The 23,313-nt window shown below is 40.8% G+C and overlaps 1 protein-coding gene across 1 annotated transcript in view; it reads left to right on the plus strand.

Annotated features, from left to right (window-relative positions):
* Positions 1-3,800: 3,800 nt before the first annotated feature.
* Positions 3,801-23,313, plus strand: part of ppp4r4 (protein phosphatase 4, regulatory subunit 4) — a 163,599-nt gene continuing 144,086 nt past the window's right edge. Inside the window, exons 1-2 of the mRNA XM_041214211.1 lie at positions 3,801-3,936; positions 6,075-6,148. Coding sequence (XP_041070145.1) covers positions 3,847-3,936; positions 6,075-6,148 — 164 coding nt within the window. The 5' untranslated portion in view covers positions 3,801-3,846. The remainder of the gene's footprint in view (positions 3,937-6,074; positions 6,149-23,313) is intronic.

A 23,313-nucleotide genomic window follows, 5' to 3' on the forward strand; every position in this document is an offset into this window, starting at 1 on the left:
GCAGCATCTGCGGAGGGGAACACAGTTAACGTTTCGAGTCCGTATGACTCTTCAACAGAACTGTCCGGATTGTGGGCAATAACATGGGAGTTCCACTGGTTTTGCTATTGTTTGGAGCCTACTGCAACTCTGCCTTTCAAGGCAAGAATAATTTGTGGGTTCAGATATCTTTAAATCAAAAAATAATTTTGGGGACTTCAGTATAACTTTACAGGGTTCAATTCGTCTCACTGGTAATCTATTCCTGATAAATTTCATGTCAGTTTGTGGTCCAAAGTCTTTTACACGTTTTGATCCCAACTAACATTGAATTTTATACTCGCAAGCCACAAATGGATCAGCATCTATCCTTATGCCAGATTCCAGAAAATATATTGGATCAATTTGTAGATTACTAACTAAATTTACTTACCATTAAGAATGACTCAGAAGCAGAAGAAAGTTTGGGAAAAACACTAGGAGTACAGTAATTGTATAAGAGAACTCATAACAGTCCTCAGGGGAATTAGCTACATTTACAGAGTCCAATACTTCGGAACCTCGGATAACATTTTGCATTTACCCTGCCGATATCACCTTTAAAGCAAACCGCGAAACAAGTTTATTAGCTTTCTTGCATTTCAATCAACTATATTAGCACACATTAACCTGTTGCCACTATATATATAGATACTTTAATCATGTTGTCCTATGAAAAGGAATTCTTAATTTTGTAATTCGTGACCTACAGTCTTGCGTGGTTTCCGCAGATCTAATTTCTCCAGTCTTCCCCTCTTGTATCTAGTGAAAAAGTAGCCTCCATTTTAAACCTTAATTTTATTCAAATAGATTATATATTATCCTATCAGCACAACAGTTCTGTTTTGCCATGGTAGATTTCCTTGGAAATGGTACAAAACTTTTGTTCTTTCTGTGTATTTCTATATTTGCTCAATACAAACTAACCACGCTCACACAGGACTGGTAAACTAAATATAGTTTCAGTTCATTTGACGATGTAATACAGGACTGCTTAGCAGACAGATTTACTATGAAAATTTAAGTCATTGTTAATAGGAAAGTACAACTGAACTCCTTTATATCACATGCTGCTCGCTAAACTGAAAGCTATTCTGAACAATGTCTGCTGGCCACATGGTTTATATCTTGGCTACTTATTAGCACAGTCTCTCTTAAAGCAATATCACAACATTTGTGGGCTTTTTGAATATTATTTGGGCTTTCCTTGATATCATAGTATTGCTTTTTGCATGCTGTCTGGTTTTGCCCCCATCAGCCATTCCTGTTCAGACCAGATAGATACAGTGATACTGAGCCAAGCAGATTTAGAGGGTTCCAGGATCAGTTGGTTATCGACCTGAAAAGTTAACCTTGTTTCTCTCTCTAAAGATGCTGCCTGACCTGCTGAGTACTTATGGGATTTTCAGTTTTTATTTCAGATATCCAGCTTCTCCAGCATTTTGCTTTTGTTTGAAAATGAGAACAGGAATGGACTGAACTGTGACGTGCCTTTTTCATAATTAAATAGCTTGTCAACATTTCCTGTGAAAACTCACAGGTGAAGAATGGAACATATATGGTGCCTTTCATGACCTCAGGCCATTGCAAAATTCCTTTGAAACAATAAGTATTTAGTATTTTTTGAAATGTAAACATTGTTGTAGGACTGTAGGAATCACAGCAGCTAATTTTTATACAACAAGGTCCTATAAACAACCCATTGACAGTGATCAGATAATTTTTAAATTCGTTCATGGGATGTGGGCTTCACTGGCTGGGCCAGCATTCATTGCCCATCCCTAGTTGCCCTCGAGAAGGTGGTGGTGAGCTGCCTTCTTGAACCGTTGCAGTCCATGTGGTGTTAGGGAGGGAGTACCAGGGTTTTGCCCCAGCGACAGTGAAGGCATAGTGATATATTTCCAAGTCAGGATGGTGAGTGGCTTGGAGTGGAACTTCCGGGTGGTGGTATTCCCATGCATCTGCTGCCCTTGTCCTTCTAGATGGTAGTGGTTGTGAGTTTGGAAAGTGCCCTCCAAGGAGTCTTCTTGAATTCCTGCACTGCATCTTGTAGATGGTACACACTGCTGCTACTGCGCATCGGTGATGGAGAGTTTAGTGATGATGGTTGAGGGATCAATATTGGTCAGAACATCGGGGAATACTCCCAGCTCTTTTTCCCTGTTAGATTCATCTGAGAGGACAGAGGGGATTTGGGTTTAACATCTCATCTGAATGAAGGCACCACCTACAGGGAACACTCCACAGTACTGCCTAGATTTTGTGGTCATGACTTGAACCTACAATCTTCTGATTCAGCGGCGAGAGACAAGGGTGGTGGGGGGGGAAGCGGTGTGGATGGGAATGTAGAATAGGAATCACAAACAGATCAGCCATGACCTTATTGAATGGCGGAGCAGGCTTGAGGGGCCGAATGGCCTACTTCTGCTCCTATTTCGTATGTTCGTGTGAGAGTGTTGCCACCAAGCCACGGAGTGACACTCATGAGCACATGGCTAGCTTACCAGAGGCCATGTAGCGTCCTTGGAATATTTCATCCCAGCAAAAAAAGTTCACGTCAGAGCGATGCGGAGGGGGTGGTGGGGAGGAGTCTTTTTTGACAAACACAAGTCTCACAGAAAACTGAAGCGTCCTCTCTGCAAGCAGTAAATTTCCTGCAGCATTAATAATAGTTTACAATGGGACCCCTCCCACCAAAAGGCTGCATTGCTTATTAATGCTGGGGGATCACTGTCCAGAGTCAATCGTCATCACTGAAGTGCAGCCTCCTCTCCTCGCCTACTCTGTGAGATCAAATCCCACGCACCGCACTGACGCAAGAAATTGTCCTTTCGAAGGGATTTGTTTCAGGGCCGGGATTAAAAAAAAGAAACAAATCCGAATAAAATCGGGGAGTATTAAGCGAGAGGATTTTCTTTTTTTAAGGGGGGAAGAAAATATTAAGGGAAATTAATAAGAGTGTAAGGGGCTGGCTGGGGGGAGCGAGGAGTTGATTGACAAGCGAACGCATTCCGTCCGGAACGTTTTGCCATTCTGCGCTCGCCGTAGCGGCTGGTTTCCTTGGTGACGGCGGCTGCCGGGAGACGGAGGCCCCGCCCCCCCTCCTCTCCTCCCCTCTCCCCTCCCCCTCCCCCCCCCCCTTCCTCCTCCCCCTCCTCGCTTCACGCTCGGTAGCTGCTCGCACTCACACACCGCGGCTTCCAGTCCAGTGTCTGTCTGGCTGTGTGTGTGTGTGTGTGTGTGTCTGCGGGGAGGAGGAGAAACAGAGGATCGCCTTTTGTCTAGCTAGGGAGACCGGGGGGGCCCCGGTGTCGGAGACAACAACAACCTTCCCCCCCCCCCCCCCCCCACTCCTCCTCCAAAGAGGGGTCGCAGGTGGATTAACGTGAGGAGAGGAGAGGAGGAAGAAAAGGAAAACCTGTGAGTGAGTGAGCGGGAGGGAGATCGGAAGAGGCGAAGCCCGGGCGGCTCCGAGCCTCCCCCAGCACCATCACCGGAGGACAGGAGAGGAGAGAGGGAACGGCGAGAGCCAAGAGGCGGCGCATCTTCCAACCGCCTTCCCTTCCGATCGAAGAGACGCAGCGTACCGGCGGCGGACAGGGAAGGCTCGGACACCGGGACATGGTGCCGGGACTGTCGGAGAGTCGCTGATCTTTCTCCCCCGTTCCTGCTCCCCTCTCTCTAACTCCCCAACCCCTCCACCCCCTCCTCCCCCTCATCCCCATCCCCAGGCTCAATCCCGCAGCCGCACACTCACTCTCACCCCCCCCCCCCCCGCTCTGCTGTTGGACCGCTTCTGTTCTAATCCTTAAAACAAAATCAAAGGTGATGGATTTCAACCAAGAGAATTTGTTCGGGCAAATAGAAGATTTGCAGGAACTTAGTTTCATTGAAAGACCAGTGCGTAGATACCTGAAGGTGTGTATTGGGTGGGGGGGGGGGGGTTAATGATAAATATTTTAAAATACCTTAATTGATGTTGTGCCCTCCACTGTAAGTAGGACTATCAAGGTTACACTGGGCATATGCAATTCGCCGCGGTTACAGTGCACTGAAAGGCAACCCACTTCTGACCCACTGCACTGTAAATGTACTTAAAGCGAAAATCGACTGCCTGCTTAAGGCACTGAGACGAAATCAGGTTTATTATATAGGCCCGCTGATAATACCAATTACAGCACCAGGTTAAAGAAGCTGAATTACGTAAGTTATTACCAAATGAAACATCAAATCTGTTAATCCAGGTCTAACATTGTTGACAAATTATGACTCATTTTAACGGTTTTACCTGCCAACTATTAACATAAGTATCGCCGCCACTTGCATTGTGCTTATTTATTAAGAACTGCATCCATAATTTGATATATTCATTTAACTATGCTATATATATGTGAATCGGAGCAAATATAAATTGATGCTGAACAGATCAGATTAATATTTGGCCAGAAATATAATATGCTTCTATTTTCATTCTGAAGTGTGAATGATTCACTATTTAATGCATTCTGATATATTAATTTAATGAAAACATTCCTGATGTGATACAAGCTAGATGTTCTCACTGTTGCGTACAACAGAACACATCTAACCCGAATGCAAAGTCAAATACTGCAGATGCTGGAAATATGAACTAAAAACAGAAAATGGCTGGAAGTGCTCAGCAGGCCAGGCTGCATTTGTTTTGATCAAAGGCCATTGACCTGAAATGTTAATTGTTTCTCTACTGAGGCTGACAGACCTGCTTAATATCTCCAGCACTTTTTGTTCTTTGCATGTAACCTGAATGTTAATCTGCATAGATTGGTAATCTGAAACAGAAGTTAAAACTAAAAATTAGCTCTTAATGGCACAAATAGCATTTCATGTAGCTATGTGGTTTTAGCAAACTCTTGTTAATTCGAGTAATTTATTTTATATAGCCTGTCAAATGCATACATCAACCTTTCATAACTGTTAACTTGTAAAATGTTTTTAGTAGTAAGGAAAAAAGAGAAAGACTTGCTTTATATAGTGCTTTTCAGGACCAATGAACTTCTTAAATCATTTTACAGCCAATGAAGTACTTTGAAGTTAGTCACTGTTATAATGAAGAAAATGCAGCAGCCAATTTGCTCACAGCAATTTCCTACAAACAGCAAATAATCTGTTTTTGTGATCTTGATTGAGGAATAAATATTAGCCAGGACACAGGGATTACTCCCTGCTCTTCTTTGTAAAAGATCCCATGGCACTATTTCATTTACCCAAACAGGCAGATGGGGGTCTCAGTTTAATGTCTCATCCAAAGACAGCACCCCTGACACTGCAGCAATCCCTCAGTACTGCACTGGAGTGTCAGCCTTGACTTTTGTGTTCAAGCCCTGGAGTGGCACTTGAAACTGGAACCTTCTGACTCAGAGTTGAGAGCGGTATCAACTGAGCCAAAGAAATGCTAGCTTGCAGATCAGGACCTACATAATTAGCTGTGGACAAATTACTTAGGAAGTGTGACCGGGGCTGCAAACGAATGGAACATTGAGTTTAAAATCACACTTAAAAGTTGGGCTTGATTCAGGAAGATAGAGTTGCCATTTGATCCATCATAGTACTGGAAGAGCCAAGTTCACTGGTATCAGCTAGTGTTTTCCTATGCATTTCCCCCCTGACTTTCATTCTGGCTTGTGCTGTGATACTGTATTTAAATTATAATTTTCTTTCCTAATGTAAAACTTAAATGGCTTCTCACTACTTTAATTAGTGACTTGTCACTCTAAAGTAAACAAATTGCTACTATGAACTGTGCTCACTCCTGACCAGTTCAGATTAATTGTATGCTGCTATATTAATGTATCACTGCGTCTTAACTATATAACATATAATATATATTAGATAGTTGTCAATAAATTTGAAAAGTGATCTAATCTTGTATTTTGTCAACAAACACACAATACTCAAGCTTTTCCATTGCAGTTTGATATCATCTGACATCCCATTGATTGAAATTATCTTGTAATTTAATGACAACCATCTAGCCATTGCACATCTACTCCATTTTTAACATTTATTTACATTTCTAGACTCCAGAAGAGATAGAAAGATTGACAGTTGATGAAGAGCTCAATGATATTGAAAGAGCTGTCTACCTTCTCAGGTAGGTTATGAATTCCAATTTCCTAACGCTCTGGAAGAAAGGTGCAGTAATGTCTGAAATTGTGGTTGCAGCACGTTTTGAAAATGAATATTCTTAAGCAATATGTCAACAGTATTGAGATCACTTAGTTTTGAAAGATACCTTCCTGTTTTGGTTACTCAAAAAAAAATGTACCAAGTCTCCTCACCATTCTTCAACTTTTCTATCCTTACAGGATAGATAATGAAATATATATTTAGCTCATTTTTGGTTCTCTGTTTCTTGGCTTTATCACTTCAGTATTTCAAGGCTTTTATTATCATAATTCATACTTATAGGAAGGTGTATGCCAATGCTTCAGATCTAATTTGTCGTGTCTCTTTTATTCTCCCTCACTAGAAAGCGCCTAAATCCTGGGTTTGTATATCCAGTATGAAGTTCTCCTGTCACGCATAGTGAAACTTGCACATCTGAATCCAGCGCCATTTGCTATTTTATCAGTTATAATATATTAATCTATGCAAGTTTAATTTGAAGTTTCACATTTATAATAATTCTAGAAGTTTTTTAACCATTTGTCTTTTTGATCTGTTTTGTTGCATGACCCACAAATTCAAATCTCTTATTCACTTGTTGGACTACTATCATTGCCAATGAGGTTAAAACCTTTTTCAGTCTGTGACTTATTTTCTCATCGGGTTACGAAATAGCATTGAATTGACAAGCTTTATTGGCAGGATTAAAAACTTTAAAAAAAAATTAGTTCTTTACTTTCTTACACTTTTCAATAATTGTTATCGTCTTTGTTTGGTTCTTGCTTCTCAAGCTATAAATTATATGGCAGCCATAAAACCTGGCGTGCATTTTTTGTACGCTCACAATGTGCCAAGAAGCAAGCCCATCTTGAACTTATTTGCACATTTGCTAAATTTGCTGTTCTTATTTTGTACTTGTCTAGGGTTTGTGACATTCGTTATTTGCTGATGCTATTTCAATAACCTAGAAAGGAGACATGAGCAATTTGTTTCTCTGGTGACCCACAACTATTTATAACATTAAAGCCGACTTTTCTCCAAGCATACGAGCAAGCCATGTGTTCAGTGTGTCTTGAAAATCTCTGGAATTTCAGTTAAGGTTCAAAATATCCTGCATAAGTACCTAAGATATTTTTGCCAGTTTTCTATCTGACTCTGTTGATTATAAACTGCTTTCTAAGTCACATCTTTGCAGATTCTCTGTCACTCAAGGTAGGTGCTCTCCAGGCTATTTAACTTGTGTTTTTAATTATTATTTTGCTCTAATGTGCTGTTTACTTGCCTCTTCCTTCATATTGTAAATTTTTTGAGAGAAAATATTTTTTTTCAAATTGCTTATTTTCAGTTCTTTTACACTTGACAGATGAAAAGTTAATTAAGTTGCATTAATCAGTATGTTGCCAAAGTCAGAAGGAGGGCTTCGGCAGATATTTTAAAGTGGTTATTTATATCAAACAGGCAATTCAAATGATTACTTCATGACAGCTAAGACAATGCTTTAACTTGCAAGCTTAGAAAAAAATTGCAATATAATAACATAAGAAATAAGAGCAGGAGTAAACCATACAGACCCTCTAGCCTGCTCCACTATTCAATAAGGTCATGGCTGAATGTTTACATCAACTTCATTTTCCCGCCCTCTCTGCATATCCCTTTATTCCCTTAATGCTCAAAGATCTATTGATCTCAGACTAGAATATATTAATTGTCAAAGCATCCACAGCCCTCTTCGGTAGAGAGTTCTGAAGATTCATAATGAGTGAATAAATTTTTCCCTATCTCAGTCCTAAGTTGCAGACCCCCTATCCTCAGATTATACCAACAAGATCCAGACTTGCCAGGGTGACTGCCATCTAAGAATTTCATATGAGATGTTTCAATGCTTCATGTTTCAACTCTCAATCTCTTAAATGCCACAAAATAAAGGGCCATTCTGCTCATAGGACAGTCCTCTCATCCCAGGAATCAATCTAGTGAACCTTTGTTGCACCCCACCAAGAAAAGTATATCTTCCCTTAGGTAAGGAGACCAGAACTGTAGATAGTACTCATGGTATCATCAAAGTGCTTTATAACTGCAGTAACATTTCCTTACTCTTATAGTGTAACCCCCTTGCAATTAAGGTCAGCATGCCATTTGCCTTCCTAATTGCTTGCTGTACTAGCATGTTAACTTTTTGTAAATTGTCCACAAGGACCCTTTGAATACCAACATATATTAGTCTCTTGCCTCTTAAAAACAATACCCTGCTTTAATAGTCTTTATCAAAGTGGATAATCTCACATTTAACCCCATTATATTCCATCTGACACTTCCTGCCCAATCACAAAATCACTCCACTCTTTTTGCAGCCTCTTTATATCCCCTTAGTGCTTATTTTCCCACCCAGCTTTGTATTATCAGCTGATTTGGATGCAGTAAATTGCTTTCCTCATCTAAATCATGATATAGATTGTAAGTAGCTGAGTTCCACTGCAGCACGCCACTAATTACACCCTGCCACCCCAAAAATGACTTGTTTATTCTGATTTATTTCTGTCCATTAACAAATCTTTAAGCCATACTACTATTAGCCCCAGCCCAGTGAACTCTAATCTTGTGTAATAACCCTTGTGTATAGCACCTAATTGAAGCCTCCTGAAAATCCAAATATATCACATGAATTGATTCTCCCTGATCTATCCTGCTAGTTGCATCCTCAACTGCGGCTCAATTGATCGCATTCCTGCCTCTGAGTCAGAAAGCTGTGGCTTCAAGTTCTGCTCAAGAGTCTTGAGCGTAAGAATCTAGATTGACACTTGAGTGCAGTATTGAGAGAATGCTGAACTCTAGGTAGTGCCATCTTTCGGGTGAGACATTAGACTAAGGCTCTGTCTACTCTCTCAGGTGGAAGTAGAAGATCCCAGACATTGTTTCAAAGGAGAGCAGGGGAGTTATTGATGTCTTGACAAATATTTATCCCTCATCAACATCAGTAACGCAGATTATCTGGTTGTTATTACATTGCTATTTGTGGGAGTTTGAAGAGTGAAAATTAGTTCCTGCTTTTCTTACATTGCAAATGACTGCACTACAAATTGGTTGTAAAGTGCTTCAAGGCACCGTGAGGTCATGAAAGGTGCTGAATGAAAGTTTTCCTTTCCTCTCTACCCACCTCAAAAGAAAAAAATAAGTTTGTTAGACACAATTTCCCTTTCATGGAGCTATGTTGGCTCTGCCTAATATGATTTTCCATTTGCTCTGTTACCACGTCCTTAGGTTGTTGCATTTTCCCTACTACTGATATTAAACTAACGGCCCTAAATTTCCCCTTTCCCTCCTTTCTTGCTACCTTCCAATTCATGGGGAACACTCTAGAATCTAGAAATTCTGGAAGATTAAAATCAATGTATCCATAATCTCTCTTTTAGAACTGGGTGCAGGCCATCGGACCCAGGGGTTGGCTTTCAGTCCTATTAATTTTTCCAGTACTTGTTCTTTACTGATATTAGTTACTTTAAGTTTCTCATTCTGATTAGACTCTTGGTTCACCACACTGTCCAATTCCTTCTTTGTGTGAAGACAGAAACCAAGTATTTGTTTGGCTTTGCTATTTCTTTATTTGCCATTATAACTTTTTCTGTCTCTGCCTGTAAGGGACCCATGTTTACTTTTGCTAACGTCCTCACTTTTACATACTTGTCCAAGCTCTTCCAACTTTTTTTTATATTTCTTGTTAGTTTATTCTTATGTTATTTTCTTCCTTTTTATCAATTTCTTGGTCAACCTCTGATTTTTAAAATCCTCCCAATCCTTAGGCTTACTTTGGCAACATTCTAAGCCTATTCCTTTGGTCTGACACTATTCTTAACTTCTCTGATTAGCCGCAGTGATACCATTTCTCCAGTTTTTCTTCCTCAAGAGATTTTGTTGAGGATAATAAATTATTCCTTTAAATGTTTGTACTCACTTTTCTCCAATCATTTTGTCCAATTAACTTACCAATCTACCTCTGCCAACCTGCCTCTCATTTCATGTAATTGGCTTTGTTTAAATATAAGACCCCAGATTTGGACTTAACGATATCACTCTCAAACTTAATATGAAGTCCTATCATTACGATCACTCTTCCCCAGACAATTCTTTAATGTAAGACGTCTAATTGACCCTGTCTTATTACACAGTACTAGGTCTAAAGTAGCCTGTTTCTTAGTTGGTTTCTCACCATATTGTTCTATATTTTATTGGCTATTTTGCTGATGATGTGACAATAATCACTTGTTATCCATAAGTACTGCCTGTGCATAAATAAGTTTGGGTGAACAAGTTATCAAAGTATCTTTTTATCTACAAGTCGTAATATGATACAAATGACAAATGGTGTTCCAAGGCGGCACCCCTTCTTGGTTAGGATTATGTGATAAGTTGCTTGAGTAAAGTTTGTTAAAGTTTACATTTATTTATTTATACTGGTGGGAGTGCGATGACAATTTTTAATAGATAACTCCTAATCAAATAATGTGATTTTGAATCAACGTTTCTTTCTTGATATTAACAAGAGTGAGTTTAGAGTTTTAAAAAAATTATTCGTCCATGAGATGTAATCATCGCTGGCAAGATCAGCATTTATTGTCTATCTCTAATTGCACTTGAGAAGGTGGTAGTGAGTCGCCTTCTCAAACTGATGCAGTCCATCTGGTGTATGTATACCTACAGTGCTGTTGAGGTGGGGAGAGAGTTCCTGAATCTTGACCCAGTGGCAGAAGGAGCTGCAGTATTGTTCTAAGTCAGGATGGTGTGTGAGTTGGAGGGGGTCTTGCAAGTGTTGATGATCCCATGCGTCTGCTGTTTTTGTCCTTCTGAGTGGTAGAGCTTTGGGTTTGGAAGGTGCTGTTGAAGGAGCCTTGGTATGTTTTTGCAGTGCAACTTGTAGATTGTACACACGGCAGTCTCTGTGTGCTGGTGCTGAAGGCAATGAATATTTGAGGTGGTGGATAGGGTGTCAAGCCAGCAGCTTTGTCTTAGATGGTGTTGAGCTTCTTGAGCATAGTTGGAGCTGCATTATTCCATCACAGTCCTGACTTGTGCCTTGTTGATGGTGTACAAATTTTGGGATGTCATTAGTTGAGTTACTTGCTGCAAAATTCCTAGCTTCTGATCCGCTTTTGTAGCCACAGTATGTATATAGCTGGTCCAATTCTGTTTCTGATCAATGGTAACCCAAGATGTTGATGGTGAGGGATTTAGCAATGGTAATGCTGTTGAATATCAAGTGTAGATGTTTAGATTCTCTCATGTTGGAGATGATCGTTGCCTGACACTTGTGTGGTGCGAATGTCACTACATTGCAGGTGAAATTCACAATCTGTTCAGGATAATGACTGAGTGGATGGAAAGTGGCATGGCAAAGTGCAGTGTGAGTGATTGGAGAAAGTGACCTGCTCAAAGAATGTGTTACATTGTGGAATTAATTCAAAGTTGTAATATTTTCTTACTGTTGACCATTTTTAGGAGTTTTTCTGTCAAAATTGATTCACTTAGGCTACATCTTTTTTTTCTTCAGTGCATTTTTGCCCCGACGCAAGTTCTCCATCACTGGGTTAAGGAAGAGGAAAAATTTGCTTGCTTTTCCGATTCTGACTCCTATCCATTGATGTTTGCTGAAGAATTCACTTTGGCGGACGTCTAGCAAGGATAGAATCAAGCTTAGCAATGATCACTCTGTCGAACACAGTGGTCACTTGGAATACCCAGGAGAGTGCTGTTAAAGCTTTTCTAGTATCTTCATAATCTTTCAAAAAGGAGAGAAAATTGAAATGGAAAGAAGGAGACATTTTACAAATTATTAAAGGGTTGTACTACAGACAGTTTGTGTTATACTGAGGAAGCCTTATTTGTATTGAATAGATTTGTCATGACCACATTATTGCGTTGCACCTTCACCAAGTTGAAAAATAATGCGAATGATCAAATGCAGTGATGGCTTGTTGATCACTGATTTTCTATAATGCCCAAAGACCTGTAACTAATGCTGACCAAAGCCTTTGCATGTTTTTGAATAGGTGATCAAAAGGGATGGCTTTTGACCGTTCTCACCATTGAATGATCATTTAACTGTTGTCTTGGAAAAGTTGCAGCTGACTCATATTTTTAAAATTCGTTTTACTGTTAAGCATTAAATTCTGAGCAGTTGCAAAGATTGATTGACAGAATTAGAATAGAATGATCCCTTTATGTTTGACTCCTCATTTCTCATTAGCTTATCTTAATCACTATTTCACTTATATGACAGATCTGACAAAGCTGGTAACTAGTTAACCAAATATTAATGCTATACCAATTGTGCAGTAATTATAGGTTGCAACAATAGACAGTGAATACAGCCTCGATTCCAATGATTTGTATGCAGAACTGATTTCTGATATAATAACAGTTTCATAATTTAGTTTTAGCATTTGTAATTTTGAACATTATTTTTTCCCTGTAAGTAAGACTTTGGTGTTAATTCTTGCAAAAGTGTTGCAAAGTAAGGACATCCTAAAGGATATTTACTTTGTTTATATGCTAAGTAAAGTCATTATAACATTTGTCTTGGCATTGACAAGCATGTTACTTCAAGTCTATATTGTAAATGATGTTTCTTGGTTAATTCTTTTGAGGCTAGTTTGAAGTTTCAGGAAGAGGTGAGGCATAAACTCATATAAAAAGGATGGGGAATATTTTTGGGGAAATCAACATACCTTGGCTGAGAATAGGTAGTTTGATTGGTGATAGATATGAAAATGGGGGAAATAACAATTCAGTTGGCCTGAGTTTATACTTGATTGCACAGGGTATGATTATAGTAATTGAATATTCTTCTTGGCACCTCCGAATACGTACTCACTCTATAGCACAATAGTTGTTTATAACACAGAAGTACATCATTCAACCCAAGAGTATGCTGAGCCTTTGGAGAATTCCAAAATCAATCCCAATGTTCTGCTTTCTTCTGATCACCTTGTATCTTCCTCTGGTTCAAATGCTCTATGTACATGTTTATGGTAGTATGTTTTGGTTGTTTCACGGAGTTCATTTCGGAGTACTGCTTCTACAGAGTACTTAAGTCAGGAATTTAATGCAGTGAGGGAAGAGGTTCTGTTCTGGTACTTTAAAGAGAAAGGAGTGGTCTAAGAGAGGGAGCGAGAGACAGTGGTCTAGAGGCATTGACTAGGTGGTTAGTTTGAATTTTACGTTTTTTTTCCCATAAACTGGGGCAGTAGTTTAAACTAGGATTAGGGAGGCATAAGTATTAAATTTATAGCTTAAGTTGTTAAACTATTTAACATTATTACAAATAATTGTTGAATGATGTTTCAAACTTAAAAACCTAATTAATTAAGTAAAGCAAAATAGAGATGGCAGGGTGATGTGTGTTAGAGCTGTAGCATGTGGAAGACACTAGTGCGATGAACAACAACCACATCTTTAGTTAGCATCTGCATGTTGAGGAACTTTGGCTCAGAGTTTATCAGCTGGAGCCCAAATTTCAGGCACTGCAATGCATCAGGGAGGTAGAAAGTTACCTGCACACTTGATCCAGGAGCTGGTCGCACCTCTTGGGTTAAATACTTCTGATTTGTCCAGTGAGTAGGAATAGGATGGTATGATGAGTGAAGTAGGTAAGGGGATCTAGAAGGTAGCACTGGAGGAGCCTCAGCCTTCCACTTGCCCACAGATACAAGGTCCTTACAGCCTGTGTGGGTGACAGCAGGGACTACAGGGAGGAAGAGCAAACTCAATGCAGCATTGTGGAACAGGGGACCATTCAAGTTGATGGAGTGAAAAGGAATGGTATTGCAGTCGGGGACAGTATAATTAGGGGAATAGATACTCTTCTCTGCAGCCCAGCATGAGATTCCCTGCATGGTGCTAGGGTTAAGGACATCTCTTTAGCGCTAGAGAAGAACTTGGAATCAAAGGGGAAGGATCCAGTTATTGTGGTCCACTGAGGTACCAATGAAGTAGGTAGAACTAAGAGCCTCTGCTAAAGAAGTAGCTGGGGCTAAATCAAAAAGCAGAACTACAGAGGTGGTAATCTCTCGATTACTACCTGAGCCATTAGCAAATTGGCACCCCAGCAAAGCTGTTTCAGCTGCAACACTGGCATCTACCCTAAAATACGGAAAATTGTCCAGGAATGTCCTGTCTACAAAAAGCAGGATAAATTCAATCTGGCCAATTACCACTCCACCAGTCTCCACTCAATCATCAGAAAAGTGATGGAATATGTTGTTACTGATGCTATCAAGAAAGGAGGAAAACAGAAAGCAGGAAACTATAGGCCAGTTAGCATAACATCTGTTATTGGAAAAAATGTTTGAGTCCATTTTACAGAGGTAGTAACAGGACATTTAGGTAATTGTCATAAAATCAAGCAGTGTCAAGTGTGGTTTTATGAATGGAAAAATGTTTGATAAATTTATTAGAGTTCTTTGAGGGTGTAACAAGCAGGATGGATAAGGGGAGTCATTAGATATAGGGCCTTTGGATTTTCAAAAGGCATTCAATAAGGTGCTGCATAAATGTTTACAAGATAATAGCTCATGGTGCTAAGAGTAGTAACACGCAACTGAGTCGGAATAAATGAGTCATTTTCAGTTTGGCAAATTGTCACAAATGGGGTGCCATAGGGATCAGTGCTGGGACCTCCAGTATTTAAAATCTATATTAATGATTTGGGTGAAAGGACTGAGTGGATTACATAGAATGGCATAAAATTAACATCACAGAAACAGGCCATTTGGCCCAACTGAACTTTCTCCCATTTTTTCTCATCTGAATCTACCATCAAAACCATGGCCAGAAACTTACCTATGTCAGGTGGCCTGGGTAGGAGCAGGCGTGGAGCCGATCGCTGCCTGCGATTGGCTGCACGCCATCATTTTACTGGCCCGCCCAGCGTGACACGCAGCTAGTAGCGCTCAGCGCTACCTGTGCGGGCAGGGGGAGGAGGAAGAGTCAGGGCTGCCTCGGAGATTAAGTTGATAAAAAAAAAATTTGTTACAAATAAAGTACAAAATTGTTTAAACATGTCTCCTCATGTGTCAGTGTCACATGAGCTGGGACATGTTTTTATATTTAGGAAAATTTTTTCATTTCATTAATAAAAACTTTAGGAAACCTCATGCAGCTTGTATATGAGGTTTCCTAAAAAACACGAAGGCTGCTTGGGCTCTTCACCTGCCCGCCAACCTTAAGGTTGGACGGGCAGCATTGCAAACAACTTTAATTGGATTTTTAATGGCCTTAATAGGCCGAACGAAATATCTAAATGACGTTGGGGCACACGCCTGATGTCATAGTGCGTCATTTTGCGTGTCGGCATGTCGGGCCCCCACATGCTGATGGCAATATTCTGGCCCATTTATTCCCTTCTCCCTCATATGTTTGTTTATACTATTTGCTTCAACCATGCCATGTGGTTGAGAGTTCCACATTCTTACCACTGTTTGGGTAGAGGGGTTTCTCCTGCATTCCCTGTTGGATTTCTTGGTGACTATCTTATATTGATAGCCTCTAGTTATGCTCTTTCCCACAAAAGGAAACATTCCCCACCCACCCGGTGTCCACTCAATCAAAACTTTTCATAATTTTAAAGACTTCTATGCGGTCTTCTCTCTTGGGGAAAAAAAGGCTGATAGAAGAGACCCAGTCTATCGGTCCTTTCACCCATGCACTTCAAGGGTGATCCTTGTTAATCTTCTCTGCATCCTCCACATGCCTCTCTATCAATTTTATAATATGACAACCAGAACTGCATACACTACTCTAAAGTGTGGTCTAATCAAGGTTTGACAAAGGTTTAGCATAAATCCCCTACTTTTCAATTCTATCCCTCTAGAAATAAAGACTAGTGCTTCATTTGCTTTTTTATGACCATGCTAACCTGTTGCATAATTTTTAGTGATTGGTCTATATGTATTCCAAGACCCCTTTGTTCCTCTGCCCCATCCAGGCTTTCATCTTACATTTTAGTAAGACAACTAGGTATGACCTCACATTTATTTGTGTTGAACTTCATTTGACAGTTATTTTCCCATTCTGGAAGTTTATTAATGTCCTCCTGTAATTTGTTGCAGTCCTCCTCAGTATAGAGTATCCCCCCATTTGTGTCCTTTGCATATTTATAAATTTTGTGTGTTTGATTTCTGAATTGTTAATGTAAATTGTGAACAGCAGTGATTCCAACATTGGTCCTTGTGGAACACCACTTTCCCACCTTCTGCCAGCCTGAATAACTGCCCTTTACTCCCACCCTCTGCTTTCTGTCTTGAAGCCAGCTGGCAATCATTCTGTCACTTGTCCCCTAACTCCAATTCTCTGACCCTTAGTTTTTTATGGAATACATTATTGAATGCATTTTGAAAATCCAGGTAAATTACATCTACTGCAATACTATTGTTTACTTTCTTTGTTACCACTTCCAAAAATTCAATAATGTCAAGCAAGGTTCTTGCTTTTAAAATCCGTGTAGATTGCTCATCATTGTATTTCTAGTCTCCCCTTTAGTAGGAATTCCTTTATTTTTCTTGCTACTGATGTTAAGACATCAGGACCTGTAATTCCCTGGATATGTTCTGTTTACCCCTTCCACTCCCTTAAATATAGGAATTACATTAGCCTTTTACTAGTCCACTGACACTACACTTCTAAAGAATGATTAAATATGAGTAGTAATGCCTCTTATCTCTTTCCTAGGTTCTTTTAAAATATGTGGATGCGATCCATCCAGACCAGGGGCTTTATCATCTTTGAGTTTTAGTTTTTTTCAATTGTATTGTGTGAAATTTGCTGATGATGCAAACATAGGCGACAAAGCAAGTTGTGAGCAGAGCATAAAGTCTGCAAAGGAATATAGATATATATGTTAAGAGAGTGAGCAAAAAACTTGGCAGAGGGAGCATAATGTGGGAAAGGTTTTCCACTTTGGTAGGAAGAATAGAAAAGCAGAATATTAAAATGGAGAGAGATTACAGAATGCTGTGGTGCAGAGGTATATGGGTGTCCTCATACATGAATCATAAGTTGGCATGCAGTTACAGCAAGTGATAAGGAGGACAAATTGAATTATGGCCTTTGTTGCAAGGGGGTGGAGTATAAAAATAGGGAAATATTGCTATAACTGTACAGGGTGTTGGTGAGACTACACGTGGAGTAATGTGTACAGTTTTGGCCTCCTTGTTTCAGGAGGTATGTATTTGCATTGAAGGCAATTCAGAGAAGGTTCACTAGGTTGATTTTTGGGATGAAGGGGTTGTCTTGTGAGGAAAGGTTGAGCAGGTTGGGTCTATATTCATTGGAGTTTGGAGGAATGAGAGGTGACTTTATTGAAACATATAAGATTCTTAGGGGACTTGACAAGGTAGATGCTGAGGATATTTTTCCTTGTGGGGGAAATCTAACATTTGGGGACACAGTTTCAGAATCGGGTGACTCCTATTTGAGACAGAGATCAGGGGAACTTTTCTCTCAGAGGGTTGTTATCTTTGGAATTGTCTGCACAGAGAGCAGTAGAGGCTGGATCATTGAATATATTCAAGGCTGAGTTAGACAGATTTTTGATCCACAAGAGTTATGAGGTGCAGGCAGGAAAGTGGAATTGAGGCTGTGATCAGATCAGCCATGTTCTTGTTGAAAGGTGGAGCAGACTCAGCAGGTTGAATGGCCTACTCCTCCTATTTCTTATGTCATTACGTTAGAATTCATTTTTTTTAATACAACTTCAAAAGTGTAGTGCAGCCTTTTGCAGCTAAGTTCGAAAACCTAGTGTTTAATATAATTTAGAACCTATTTGGTTCATGGCTTATGTTAATATTTCTTGGTTCAATTAATAATACAAATATTTTGCTTTATGAAATCTACAGATATTAGTTCTGCTTTGTTTAAATGGTGCTCTGATGGAGGAAGAACTGTCCTGCATTTAAATTGTAAGATAGTGCTGCAAATCTCCCTCCTTTTTGCCCACCAAACTAACTTTTTTCAAGATTCCCCCATGCTTTAGAACTTGCATCTTTCATGAGTTTCAAAAGGCATGAGAATAAATTATGACATCATCTTGCCCATGGGATCCACCTCCTGCTCTCTCACTCCCATTCCCATTAAACTACTGATCACCCAACTTCCCTTCCTGGTCTCCGTGCTAGCTGATATAAATGATTCCCTCTCCTCAGTACATTCCCCTATTCTTTCCTCACATTCCTCACAGTCACAACCACTTTTCCCAAAAAACCAACCCTTGACCCCTCTGCCTTTCCAAACGTCCACTCCAACTCCAAACTTTCTTTCCCCACCATGGTTCTTGATCCAAAATAAAAGCAGGAAGTATTGGAAAAGCTCAGTTTATCAGTGGAGAGAGAAATAGAGTTAATAGTTTGAGTCCAATATGACTGCTCTTCGGAACCTGGTTCTTGAAACAGTTGTTGCCTCCCAAATGCATGCTCACCTTTCCCGTAACCTCATACTTGAACTTTCTAATCTGGTTTCTGCCCTGCCACAGTACTGAAATGGTCCCAGATAAAGTCACAAATGGCATATTACGTGACTGTAACAATGGTGTACTATCCCTCCGCATGTTTCATGACCTGTCTGCAGCCTTTGACATGGCTCACTATGCACAGCCTCCAATGCTTTCTGTGAGCCAGCTGAGTGGAACTGCCTTCATGTGGTTCTGCTGTTACCTATCCAGCCGGAATCACAGAATCTTGTGTGATTGCATTACTTCCCACCACTGTATGCTGAAATTCCCCCAGTGGATTTATCTATGACCCCCTCCTATTTCACATCTACACATTGTTCCTTGGGGACATCATCCAAAAACATCAGGGCGTTCTTGTACACTTTCAACATCCAGCGCTACCTCTTCATCATCTTTGTCAACCCCATCCACTATTGTTTTGCTGTCAAGACTGCTTGTCCAGTCCTAGATGAGTCAAAATTTCCTTCGATTAAACATTGGGAGAATGGAAAGCCATTGTCTTTGTCCTTGTTTTCCATCTGCTTATTTCCATCTCCATAATGGTGCCTGCCTTTGTGCATGCCTCAGCCCATCCTTTACTGAATGTCTCATCTTTACTTTCGTCACTTTCAGACTCGCTATTCCAATGCTTTCCTGCCTGGCTTCCCATTCTCCACGTTCTGTGCACTTCAGCTCATTAAATACAGTTGTATAGAGCTAAGGTCAGGCCCCGTTTGGAGTTCAATTCAGTTTTGGGCTTCACATCTCAGGAACGACAGATTAGTTTTAGAGGAGGTGTGATGCAGATTAATCAGAATGTTAACTGGAGAGTTATACTCCAGGAAATACAAGCTGATTTAAGGATGATCTGATGAAGTTGTTTAAAATGTTAATATGATTGATACAAATAAACTTTTTTTTTGTTCTCAGGATATAAGCGTCGCTGGAAAAGCCAGCAGTTATTTCCTATCCCTAATTGCCTTTGAGAAGGTGGTAAGTCACCTTCTTGAATCATTGCAGTCCATGTGTCGTAGATACATGCCCAGTGCTGAAAGCGAGGGAGTTCCAGAATCTTGATCCAGAGACAGTGAAGGAATGGCAATATAACCCCAAGTCAGGATGGTGACTTGGAGGGGAACTTGTAGGTGGCGGTGTTCCTAATGTGTCTGCTACCCTTGTTCTTCTAGGGGTCGCGAGTTTGGAAGGTGCTGTTGAAGGAGCCTTGGCAAGTTGCTGCAGTCCTTCATACACTCGGCTGCCTTTGTGTACTGGTGGTAGTGAAGTGAGTGTTTTGATGTAGTGGATAGGGTGCTGATCAAGCAGGCTGCTTTAGATACATAGATACTAGGAGCAGGAGTAGGCCATTCGGCCCTTCGAGCCTGCTCTGCCATGCAGTATGATCATGGCTGATCCTCTTTCTCAACACCATACTCCCGCTTTCTCCTCTATACCCCTTGATGCCCCTAATATCCAAACATTTATCAATTTCTTTCTTGAATATATTCAGTGACCCGGCCTCCACAGCCTTCTATGGTAGGGAATTTCACAGGTCGATCACCCACTGAGTGAAGAAATTTTGCCTCATCTCAGTCCTAAAGGCCTGCCCCATATCCTGAGACAGTGGCCCCTGGTTCTAGACTCCCCAACCAGGGGAAACATCCTCCCTGCATCCAACCTGTCTAGCCCTGTTAGAATTTTGGGGATCAAAGGTTATGGGGAGAAGGCAGGAGAATGGGGTTGAGAAACTTATCAGCTATGATTGAATAGCAGAGCAGACTCAATGGGCTGAATGGCCTAATTTCTGCTCCTATGTCTTGTGGTCTTATGGTCTAATTTTATACATTTCAATCAGATCCCCTCTCATTCTTCTAAGCTCTAGTGAATATACACCCAGTCGAATCAATTTCTCCTCATACGACAGTCCTGCCGTCCTAGGTATCAGCTTAGTGAACGTTTGCTGCACTCCCTCTATGGTAAATATATCCTTTCTTAGGTAGGGAGACCAAAACTGCATGCAATAGTCCAGGTATGGCCTCACCAAGGCCCTGTATAACTGCAGTAAGACATTCTTACTTCTGAACTCAAATCCTCTTGCAATGAAAGGCCAACATATCATTTGCCTCCCTAATTAGTTGCTGCACCTGCCTATTTTCTTTCATTAACTGGCGTACAAGGACACCCAGATCCCTTTGTACATCTACATTTCCCAATATATCACAATTTAAATAATACTCTGCCTTTTTGTTTTTCACACTGAAGCGTATCATTTCACATTTATCCATGTGTTTGCCCACACACACTACTTGTCTAAATCGCCCTGAAGCTTCCTTGCATCCTCCTCACAACTCACAACCCCGCCCAGTTTTGTTTCGCCAGCAAACTTGGAAATATTGCATTTGGTTCCCTCATTCAAGTCATTTATATATATTGTGAATAACTGGGGCCCAAGCATTGATCCCTGCATTACACTACTAGTCACTGCCTGCCACCCAGAAAAAAAACCATTTATTCCCACTCTCTGTTTCAGGTCTGTCAACCAATTCTCAATCCATGCCATATGCTTTAATTTTGCCCACGAGCCTCTTATGTGGGACCTTATCTAAAGCCTTCTTGAAATCCAAATATACCACATCTACTGGTTCTCCCTTATCTATTCTATTAGTTACATCCTCAAAAAACTCCAGTAGGTTAGTTAAGCATGATTTCCCTTTCACAAACCCATGCTGACTTTGTCAAATCCCGTTAATGCTTTCCAAGTGTTCTGTTACCATGTCTTTTATAGACTCTAGCATTTTCCCCACTCCTGATGTTAGGAGGCAAAGAGCTTCTTGAGTGTTATTGGAGCTGTGCCCATCCAGACAAGTGGAGAGTATTCCATCACACTCTTGGTGTGACTTGTGCCTTTAGATGTTGGCCAACCTTTAGGGGAGACCGGAGGTAAGTTACTCTCCTCAGAATTCCCAGTCTCTGAGCTACTCTTGTAGTCACAGTATTTATTTATATGGCTGGTCCAGTTAGATTTCTGGTCAATGGTAACTCCATGATGTAGGTGCTGAGAGATGCAGTGATGGTAATGCCATTTATAATTCGGTTCCCTCTTTTTGGAGATGGTCGTTGCCTGGCATTTGTGTGGCGTTAATATTACTTGCCACTTATCAGTCCAAGCCTGAATATTGTCCAGCTCTTGCTGCATGCAGGTACAGACTGCTTCAGTATCTGAGGAGTTGAGAATGGTACTGAGCGTTGTGCAATCATCAGCGAACATCCCCACTTTGTGAACTTATGATGGAGGGACGGTCACTGATGAAATAATTGAAGATGGCTGGGCCTAGGACACTGCCCTGAAGGGCTGCTGCAGTGATGTCCTGGGGCTGAGATGATTGTCCTCCAACAACCACAACCATTTTACTTTGTGCTAATTGTGACTTGAACCAGTGGAAAGTTTCCCATTGATTCCCACTGACTCCAGTTTTGCAAGGGCTCCTTGATGCCACCTTCAGTTAAATACCACCTTGATGTCAAGGGCAGCCACCCTCTCCTCAGCTCTGGAATTCAGCTCTTTTACACATGTTTGGACCAAGGCTGTTATGAAGTCAGGAGCCAGTGGTCCTTGTGGGACCCAAACTGAGCATTGATAAGCAGTAAGTGCCACTTTATAGCACTGTTGATGACACCTTCCATTTGCTGATAAAGATTGCATTTGTTCTTTTTGTGTACATACCTGGCCAATTTCCCACCTTGTGGGGTATATGCCAATGTTGAACAGCTTGGCTAGGGGCAGGCTAGTTCTGGAGCATAGGTCCTTCAGTAATACAGCTGGGGTGTTGTCAGGGCCCATAGCCATTACTCAAACCAGTGCCTTCAGGCGTTTCTTGCTATCACTTGGGAGTGAATTGAATTATCTGAAGAGTGGCATCTATGATGGTCGGGACCTCAGGAGAAGGCCAAGATGGTTTGTCCACTCGACACCTGGCTGAAGATTGTTACAAATGTTTTAGCCTTTTCTTTTCCACTAATGTGCTGAGCTCCCTCATCATTAGGATAGGGCTGTTTTTGGAGCTTCCTCCTCTGGTTAATTGTTAATTGTCCACCTTCATTCATGACTGAATGTGGCAGGACTGCAGAGTTTTGATCTGATCCGTCATTCCCAATATCGAGAACAAGGGAACATAATGTTAAAATAGAGCCAGCTCTTTGGGAGTGAAATGAATCAACACTTTCCCACTCAAAGGGTTAAAAGAAATCCTGAATTCTCTCCCCTGATGCTGATATAACTGGAGTTTTCAGGACTGAAATAGTTAGATATTTGTTAGGTAAGAGTATCAAGGGATCTCGAGCCAAGGTGAATTGGAATTGAGGTACAGATTAGCCATGAACTAATTGAATGGTGGAGCAGACTTAAAGGGCTGAATGGACTACTCCTGATTTTCACTCTGCTGCCTGTACCCTATCTGACAGATCAAGTTCTGCTCACCTATGACTCCTATCCTTGCTGACCTACCTTGTCATTCATGCACCACTTCAAATTTAAATAGTCACCTTTGTGTTTAAATGCCTTCATTTACTGCTCCTTCCTCTCTCTGTAACCTTCCACATCCCTTTCATACCTTTGTTTCTCTTACTTAGGCATTGTGCTCCACTGCGCTCCCACCACTAGTGCTATGCCTTCACCTGTC

The sequence above is a fragment of the Carcharodon carcharias genome, chromosome 20 (assembly GCF_017639515.1).
Source record: "Carcharodon carcharias isolate sCarCar2 chromosome 20, sCarCar2.pri, whole genome shotgun sequence".
Classification (NCBI taxonomy): domain Eukaryota; kingdom Metazoa; phylum Chordata; class Chondrichthyes; order Lamniformes; family Lamnidae; genus Carcharodon; species Carcharodon carcharias.